Here is a 10,078-nt window from a genome sequence, read left to right as displayed (position 1 = left end):
AGGACCGGGCTTATTCCTGTTCCAAGTGAAAACGCCCAGTCTCAACATGTCCCAACTCTCCTGCTTCTGTTATGTTTCGGTCTTATCCTCCACCCATGAACTGTTTCCTTGCTTTCTGCAATTCCAAAATCAACAGCTATGCTCTAACTCAGAAACATTAAGAAATTATAAAATTCAAGAGCAGACATTAGAATGGAAAAATGAGTTTAACCAAAGAAAGAAAAGAAAAAACCCTCAGCAGTTCCACATATAAAGTCCAATGACCTTAATGTGTTTATTTTTGCTTTTATCTTGTCATCAAGGGTGAATTTTTAGCTGTTCAGTCTGTTTACAACACAGGATCAGTGACTGCACAAACACGTGGTCTCTACAAAGCTTAATCTACCCCAGCGCATCAAAAGCACCTGAACCCCCCGCCATGCATCGGGTGACCGCGTACTGCCACGTCCTCTGGGCTGTACACCAAATGGACATTTTCACTTGGTTTCAAATGTCTCTTAGAGACAAGTATAGAAGAGTAGGTATAAAGACCTCTGAAGAGTACCAAGAGTAATGAAGTTTTCCAAAGGTTCTGTTGTATTTATTACGGAGAGGTTTCAGAGACTAACTTACCAGAAAGCCTGATTGTTCAGAGCAGTCATTTCCCAGTGATTTAATTACTCAATATAATTTGAAAATTCCTAAAAGAAAGCGTTGTCTAATAAATTATGGATCCTGGTATCTTTTTATAAACAACCAACCTCTTGTGGTTTTTAAAACAGCAAGAAAATTCTGATGGAATAGCTTTCCTGGTGTTGAGTAGGTACAGTAAGAGTTTGTATAAAGTAACTGTTTAAAAATTCATCAGGGAAAGAGATCAGAACTTCTGCTATACACCATTCATGAAAAACACTATTCAATTATGTGGGGTTGTTTTTTCTCTTACCCTCGCCAGCCCTCCTTTCCATGCTTCATAATTGGGCTCCACCTATGGTGTTAATCATACCAAATCAGAAATTGGCCTGACTTAATTTGAATGTCCTTTTATACGTTTTCATGCTTAAAAACAGAACAACAAAAACCCCACTTCTGATCACAATGAGATAGTCCAAATTTTCTTCTCATTCACTTTCTATTCTAACTCAATAGGATTCTAACATAATTTGGCAACAGCAAATATTTCTTGGATAAAGAAGCAATTGGCATGGAGAGAGAGGTCTAGGGAGAATGACCAGGCAAAGGATTTAGAAAGAAGTGATGACTTCTGTGGTTAAAAAGAAGTCTGGCATGTGGTTTTGCTTTGCCATACAGAAAATAGATGCTGCTTTTCTTGTTCAAAATATAAAGTTCAAATTACATGCCTCGGTGCTGGAATGTCTAAAGTAACTATGGGTACCAAATTTATGATTTTTAAAAAATCTGGCATTTAGTCGTCTTCTGTTCATATCCAAAATCAAGAAGTAATTGTATTCCTGAAATGTTTATTTTCGACATAGCAAGTTCACTAATTCATACACATTGATGATCAACACACTCAGTTCTAGCTTCTCTTTTGGAACATGAGGATGTTTCACTAATAGCCTCTCAGGAACACAAAAATGGGCCATGGAGAGAAGTTCTTATTGTTCTCCATTCTCCTTTTCTGTAAGTCTCCTTCCTCCAGAAGAATCCTGGTGGGAGACCCACCCTGGCTTTGGCCCTGTACTGCTGAGCCTTTGCATAGCTGCTGCCCACGTTGGGTGACGTCTCCCTGGGACACTCTGCCCCTGCCCTGGCCCCACCTTTTTGTCTCACCTCCCCACACCATCCTTGGAAAACTTAGGTGACCAAACGCGGAATAATTGTCTGATGTAATGTGCTCAGATGTGGGCAAGATAGTCTTTTTACCATTCACTATTATGTGCAGGGAAGAATTACCTACTCTAATTCTGCCTGTCCTCACAAATCTAAGTCCAGGGGAGGAAATTATGAAAGATGCCAGTTTTCACCCCATTTGGCCAGTACTGAGCATCAGAGTATCTGTAAAGCCTCCATTTCAAGTGTCAAGAAGGCAGGGATGGTGCCTGAGTGCTCACCACTAGATACCTCCCTTAGACTCTCTGCTTGCCACAGATAAGGGCTCAGCAAAAAAGACATCAATAAGGGGAAGAATAAAATACATAAAGCAAGATTCACTTACAGCAAAAATACTGACTTTCCCAATTCAATTTGTTCATAAGGTAGATCGATGTTATATATGCAATGATGCTTATGTTAAAAAGAAATACACCTTGTACATTTGGTATGTAGGAATTATGTATGTGAGCACAGTTCATGTTGCAGTGTTTTGGAATTAACTGTTCAATTACCATTTTCCAGGTTTGTCAAAATAATCATTCTCCTGAACTCACTAGAATTTCTTCTTTTGTTTTTGTTTTCTTTTTTTCTGGCTGACCATGGGACTGTTGAGGCATTGCAAAATAGATTTCAACTCTGTAATCTGAATTAAATGTGTTAAGTGCTATAAATCAAAACCATTTGTTTTAGTAATTGAACAGAAAACTCAAGACAGTGTTGTACATGTTAATATTTCAATGTGAACATGTACTTCAGATAAATTTAAAAGGGCAAACAATGCTTTCTAAAAGAGAAACTGAAGTTATTGGGTTTTCTCCGTCTTTGTATTTATGATTCCATTTTCTGAACATATGCCTGAGGTAAAAGGGCGATCAAGATGAATCACATAAAAGCTGGCTGTGGTCGTGGAACCTAAATATGATATATTTTTAAGGATTTTATTCTAGAGAGAGGGGAGGGAGGGAGAAAGAGAGGGAAAGAAACATCAATGTGCAAGAGAGAGATCAATCGATCGATCGGTTGCCTCTCACATGCCCCTAACTGGGGACCTGGCCTGCAACCCAGGCGTGTGCCCTGACTGGGGGTCACACCAGTGACCTTTTGATTTGCAGGACGGCACTCAGTCCACTGAGCCACACCAGCCAGGGCATAAAAAGGGATATTCTTGCTGAAGGTTCCATGGTTCTAGATTCTGCCGCCCGCCCCAATAGCAGGATCTTATACCTTTTCATTCTTAAACTAAGTTGTTTGTCCTTACACATACTAAGGCAGATGGTAATTTAAAATTTGCACAAGATATTCTCTTGGGTTAGAGATATCTAATATATCATTTCTACAGGATTTTCAAAAATTATATGAGTGAACACGACCATTTGCATTGTATGGATTAGAAATATCTCTGAGAAGCAAGAACATTAAATCACTTAGTAGTTTGTTTTAGTGAAATTGTCTGTTTTAAATTGAATACTCACTGGTAGCCATGTTGATTTGTGGAAAATTATCAGTATGTTACAACTCGCTTTCAGCTGTAGCTGTGACTGTAGATCTGACCTCAGTTTTATCTGCGCACTCGATATAAAATGGAAGGTGTCATGTAGTCTATCGTATTCTTTTTTTAAAAATTCTATAAAAGGGTATTTCCTCCTCAAAAATGCATCAGTTCTAAGGATTCAGGGTAAAACTATGTCTAGGATTTGGAAAGTGAACAGAATCTAGGACAGTAAGGGTAGTTTAGGAGAGCAATAAATGAGACCATATATATCCATTTTCTTTGGGAATGCATAAAATATGGACTAATTTTACTAGCTTTACAAATAACTCAATTTTCTTACTTCAGTGTTAACTCTTAATATCAGAAATCATGATTCATGATGTAATAAAATATCATGTTTCCTTAATTTAAAATATTTCTTTTTATACTATTTTCCTTTGATTTTGTCTTTTACATTTTCTTAAAAGTGTTTTCTTTACATTCTGACTTTGGTCACCTGGGAATTAGTTTTCCATTTTTTTATTAAAAATGTTCCAAACTACTTTTCTTAAATGTGAGTCTGCCTGTGCCATCAGTCCAATTAGAAGGAGCATGAGATTCTGTCTTCATTAACATGCAAGTAAAGCATTGACCAACACAGAAAATGGGAAGCCTTGCATTTGAATAGGTGCCAATGGGAACAACTGACTTCCACTAATTTATGTGCTGATGTCAAAAATTGCTATTAAATATAGCCTGTGAATGGTAAAACTCTGATAATCCAAATTTTAAATAACCCACTTCTTACATTTTTAATATCTGGGTATCCTAAAGGTTTTTTCCCCAATACCTCTGCTTTTGCATCAACTCATTTAAAATTATGCATTATCTATTAATCTACAAATCTGCTGAGATAATAATGCATGATATCACATTTAGCCTGTGAATTCCCTCAAGACAAAAGGTGACAGGTACACAGTCCCTCTCCTACAGAGGCAGCTAGCAGCCCAGGAGGACTGTCCTGCTCCCTAACTGGCCCCCACCACAATCTGCCACCAAGCCTTTGCAGTAAGCTGCTTTGCTCGGAGCTAGGGACTCTGGGCTCTGGACGGTTTTGAGATTAATTTGGATTTGGCAAATGTCAGAGGCCAGAGTATATTTAGGGCTTCTAGAATAAATGGAACCACACCTCTAAATATAATCTACATCTTTGCTGTTTGCCTGCTTTTTGGTGGGGTTTTAAATTGTGAAAATGCCTATGATGATTTATTTAAATGAACAGTGACTACATGCTCTCTTCAGAGTCCTTAACTTGCATTTGTTAAAGTGATTGTACAAATGATGATGTGACTATTACTAAACATATAAATATTATTGTAATCAACTCTTAAACAGTTTTCAGCTTAACAGTGGGAAAGAGAAGTTGGACATCTAGAGGGTGGGTGCATTCCTAAATATTGGATGTGCTTTTAATTAATGACTTTACCCTAAATTCACTTTGTACCATGTTTCAACTAGATTTGTCTCCCCTGTTAATTTGGGATTATCCTTCAGAGTTTCCCAAACTCATTGTCCAGGTTGAGAGTGACAATAAGACTGACATTTTAGGCAAGAGGTAACCGGACAAACTTGGTTATATACATGACATGTGAATGGTGGGACAACATGGGGCAGGGATTTTAGAACAAATGAGCTTTGATTGATTTAAAATTATTTCATTGAATCTGGAAAGAAGGACAGAGGAAAGAGTAAATAAATGTTAATAGTTTATAACTTTTTCCTCATTTTCTATTATTTTTAATATTTTTTACTCTCACATAGTGATGTGATGTAATGTAAAAATATTTATTTGGTTCAGTCTGGATGGCAAAGACAAATTAAAACAGCAATGGAAAGCTCTTGGAATGAGCCTGAGAAATCCCCAGGTCGGCAAGGCTCGTGCTTATTATTCACACAGAAGAAGGGAGACGACGGTTAGCGCTTCGAGTAGGATGGTTGGGCTTCTGCTGTCAGGATGAGGCTGCTGATGATCCCATTAAATGATACTTTCTTAGCACTGCTTTCATGAACAGACCAGGCTCTTACTCGACAGGATTAGTGCCTCTAAATCGCAAATTATATTGCAATTACAAAGAGTCACAGTGAATGAGAAAACAGTAATATTTCCATATATCAAAATTTCTCAAAGTGAGTCGTCCTATGGAACATGATCTCCTTGGGATGTTATTAAGCACTACTCAAAAAGTTTCTGTGGTCAAATGACTCCAGAAACTACTAAGCTAACTAAAATTACATCTGTGGTGTGTTTCTCTCACCCCCACCCCCTCCCACCCCCCGCCACCGACAGATCATTTAAATTAGAACCTTCGATGTGCGTATATGCACTCACTTTTTAAGACAGTGTGCTTTCCAAACCCCTTTGATCCTGGAGCCCTATATTTGGAAGAGTATCCTTGGAACTTGTGTTCTGTGGAACTCACTTTGGGAAACACCAGGATTCCACTACTCCTGTAGTGTGCAGCGGACGACCTCAAAAGTCTAGATGTCAGGGGTTTCACCCCGGGCAGAAAATAGGTCCCAGTGTGTGTCTAACAGTCACATCCTTTCTGGGTCAGGGATGCTGGTGTGATGAGCTAAGGCGATTTGGGGAGGATATTAAGGGAAAATCAGTCTAATGATGGGTTAAAAGGAGGAAAAAAATTTCCAAAATCATTGGAAAATAATATCTTATCCAGTGTATGTATTGCTATACTTTCAAATGTACAATGAAATGTTGCCCCTTCTAAACCTTTTGCGTTGACACAGTTGCAAGAGAGTTTGATCTGGCAACAACTCAGGAAAAAAATCAAGGTATCTACCTGGCAAAGAAAAAAGTGACCACTGCCTTTGTGAATCCTTCATGTATTGCCAAATATCCAGTAATCCAATTCCATAGTGTAACCAATTTCCTCAAATCACATCAGGTAGGATTAAAGCAACAACGTCATCACTCTCATGCAATCCCGTTTGCACAAAATGTACATGGGCTGAAGTCATTACAGGTGTATGAAATAAGTAAGGCGTTTTAAATTATCCACATTGCGCATGCTCCTTCACTCTATAAAACACTCTGTGACACTCTCATTACAAGAGATTATAGACAAGATTCAAGAAGCCAGCACCTTTGATCCAACGCAGGAATAGCACGTGGCCACTTGCAACCAGCAATGTGTACATACGTGTATTAGAGCAGCAACTTCAGAGTTACGTGCCTTGGACTAAGTGGTCACATGGAATAAATGCAGGTCTTGGGAACTAGCTTTAGAGTTTTCTATGTGAGTATTGTTTGTTCCTTTGATTACAGAATTGCAAATACGATGAATTAAAAAAAATATTCCCTGTCTTCACCCTCCCCACCCCCACCCAAACCGCAACCCACATTAAGGATTGGGCCAGCGGAGTGGCGGCAGGGCAGAGAGCACTGAGGAGACCCTGGGCTTGGCATCCTGCTGGGGCTCATATACATGTGGTCATTCATTCCCAGCTTCATTTCCAAAAGGCTATAAAATCATCCCTAATTTGGCACCATGGGGGCTATTGGCAAGGCGAACTCGGGCTGCAGAAGTCTTGGCAGCCTCGGGGTGGGGGTGGGGGTGAGGGCATCCAAAGCTTTGGCAGCACTATTTAGGGAAGCTTCACATGCAAACTTCCCAAACCAACTTCCCTAATAGATGCGGCCTTCCCTGTCCCTAGAAAATGGAAGCAGCCGTGAGCCACAGGGCACCCGAGAGTGATGTCTGTAGACCCCCAATAGCTGGAGGAGGGTCTGGGAGAGAGAGCTCTGAGACAGGGGAGGGAGCAAAATACTCTGATAGTAAAAACAGGGATTAATCGAACTGCTACTATTTTGCCTAGAACTTCTATCTTTTAAAAACGTACAAGCCAAAAGGAGAGGAAAATGGCAGAAAGGGAACAGGAAACACACATACTACTTGGTTCAAGTCAGAAGTGAATTAATTCTACAGAGCAAAACTCAGAAAACACCCTGTGAACCTCGACCAGAGGAAAGGTCGTGCGCTGCGGCCCTCAGCACCATCAGCCGAGAGGTTCTGCAGGGCAGATGCACACTGAGTTACCAGCTCAGCAGTGTTCCTTTCTCATCTTCACCAGACGGCACTATTTTCATCCTAGACAATGACAAGGACCATGGCATTTAAAAATGTCTTTTTCTTGAAAGTTAAAAATAAAAAAGGGAAATGGATGGACCTGTAAAAAAGAAGAAATTGCTTATTCCTGAACTTGAGTTAAGACGGTGGGCTTTGGTCACTCTCCAGAGTCAGAACATCCTACATCTCCAGGCAAACTCCGGCCACCTGGCCTGACTGTCCCGTCACCGACGACAGTCAGCACGTCTCCCACACCCCCTCAGACCCCCAGCCCAAATACGCACATCCAGATGTTCTGTGTCTCTTAATAGGCAAATCCTTCCATCTAAATGGTGGTAGATATTTTGTACTAGAATATTCTATGGCTAAAAAAAAATCAGGGTTATAATTCTGATGTTAGAGTTTACAAAAGGAAACAAATCTCTGGGAAAACATTACTGATTCTCGAAGTCAAAGAAAGGCAAGTGCTTGGAGGACTCAAGGGAGATGGCAGCCCTCAGTTGCCACAAGGGAACCTTTCCATCTCTCCAAGTTCTCTGGAATCTGCTTCAGAAAAGCTCCACAGCTGAAGGCAGGCAGGGGAGGGCACCATGGGCAGGGGGTGTCAGTGAATGGGGCCTTCGAGAAGCTATAAAGACAAATGCCAACTCGAAAGAACAGGACCAGGTGGACATCCTGGCATTTCAGACACTGGGGTGTGAGAACGCAACGAAAACCCTGTCTGGCTGTTCGAGCCACCGCAGTCAGGCAAACAGGATGACTGAGCATTTTCTGTTGACTGACTTATAAAATACTGAGGTTAGAAACGTGACTTTGGTGATAGGAAACGCAGAGTAGCAAGTCTGGCCGCAAAATAACTCTGGGCAGATTAACAGTACAAGTTTGAGCTTGAATTCCCAAAAAGCTTCGTTGTCACTGAGTGGTTTGCCTGGGGAAAGCCACCCGCTGGGACAGGGATTTGCAGCCAAACGTTAAGAGCTGCTGCTTTCCACCATCACAGAAAAGCACATCCCAGCAGCTCACCACCAAATTCCAGAGCGTGGCTGGTAGCGCAATACTGGGCTTCAAGGAACACATCCACAGTTCTAGGCTGCTGCTTCTCAGAACGCTCCTTGAAGGACCCTTGAAAGCTACTAGAAAAGGAGAGGGGGGGACAAAAAGCATAAAAACTGACAGCTGGAGCTCAGCTCAGGGTGGTAACCTCGCCAGTTTCCTCTCCCAATGCAAACCACAGACTTCTGAAGGGGGATGGTGACTTGGCCATTATTTTCCTCTATCTACCCTTAAAGATGGAAGGAATTATGATATTATGATTTGGTGTTTTGACTTCCCTTAATAGGTTTCTTGGCAATGTAAGAAAAAAAAAACATGGTGTCTGGTTGTGAAGTTTCACAGCTGCCTATTAAAGATGTAAGCACAAGGTTAAGGTCATGCATGACTAGGATAAATGCACAAAGACTGGTCAGGTGGTACACAAAGTCTATTTCACTAATAAAGGGAAGCGAGGGAAAAAGGGTATTTCTGCCCCGCAGGCTGCCTCAACCTCCCCGCTCCCCTCAGTCTCCTTGAGCAGCCGTGTGGTAGCAAACCTTTCTAAATCCACTTCTGGGCTGAGCTGAGCCGAGCTGAAAACCTGGGCTCAGGAGGACAAGGCATTCTCGGGGCAGCTCTGCCTTCAGCAAAGGGCCCTGCCACCCTGGCTCACAGGTGACACTGTGGCCTGTCTCCTGCAGCTCTGGGAGGCCTGCCCTGCTCACTGCTCCAAAGAGAGGACACAAAGTCTGATGCCTGGGAGGCCCTGTGAGGGGTCTTGAAAAGAATCTTCAAAGGGAGACTATATCGCACATATGCCATTCACTTCATACATGTGATTCTACAACTATGTATTTATATATTTTGGACATTGGATGAAAGAATTGGGGAACATGAAGAAACCTCTTCCAGCCTCTCAACTACGTCAGCCAAGAGCACCCTCTGTTCGTCATCACCGAATACAGACCTACGATGGCCAGGGAAGGGGAATCGCACGCCTGGGATGGATGATCCTAACCATAACTTCCACTCCTTCACTACATTAAAAGAGACGAGTGTGTTGCAAGTCCTTTAGTCTAAGGCAGTTGAGACCCCGAAGGGTTCACTGCTCTTCTGTTTTGCTGCTATTCCTGAACTTCACCACCATGACCGTTATATTGTCAGGGCAGCCTCTGTAAAATGACTGTAAAACTATGCTCTTGGCCCCAAAGTGAGGTTCATCCAAGCGCTCCTTGATGAATCGAACAGCTTCTTCATTGCTGAAAGCATCCCAGAGGCCATCTGATGCCAAGATCATGAACTCGGGCTGGAGCTTGTCCAGGTCAAAGGTCAGGATATCTGGGTCTGGGATGACCACATTCAGATTTTTCAGTGGATAATCCCCCAGGGATCGAGACATGGCCAGGATTCCCTGGACCCTCCAGGAGCCATTGAAACTGATGAAACCACCTGGAAAGAGAATGCACTCATTAGCCTGACTGACCGACACCTCACACACCTGGTGCAGTCTGGGCACGTGTACAGGAGGCGGACCTACCGCATGTGGCATATCCCGCGTGCTCCCCCACCCCACCCTGGTGCTGCCGGGAAAGAACAGCAGCCCTGCTGCAGGGCT

General features: G+C 42.0%; 1 protein-coding gene across 2 annotated transcripts in view; it reads right to left on the bottom strand.

Moving 5' to 3' along the window:
- Window positions 1-250: 250 nt before the first annotated feature.
- Window positions 251-10,078, bottom strand: part of PPM1L (protein phosphatase, Mg2+/Mn2+ dependent 1L) — a 257,609-nt gene continuing 247,781 nt past the window's right edge. For both annotated transcript variants that reach the window (XM_024563239.4, XM_045197493.3), the window contains exon 4: window positions 251-9,912. In XM_024563239.4, coding sequence (XP_024419007.1) covers window positions 9,566-9,912 — 347 coding nt within the window. In that variant the 3' untranslated portion in view covers window positions 251-9,565. The remainder of the gene's footprint in view (window positions 9,913-10,078) is intronic.

Source organism: Desmodus rotundus, chromosome 2, assembly GCF_022682495.2.
Source record: "Desmodus rotundus isolate HL8 chromosome 2, HLdesRot8A.1, whole genome shotgun sequence".
Taxonomy (NCBI): domain Eukaryota; kingdom Metazoa; phylum Chordata; class Mammalia; order Chiroptera; family Phyllostomidae; genus Desmodus; species Desmodus rotundus.
This window is presented reverse-complemented; position numbering and strand designations above follow the sequence as displayed.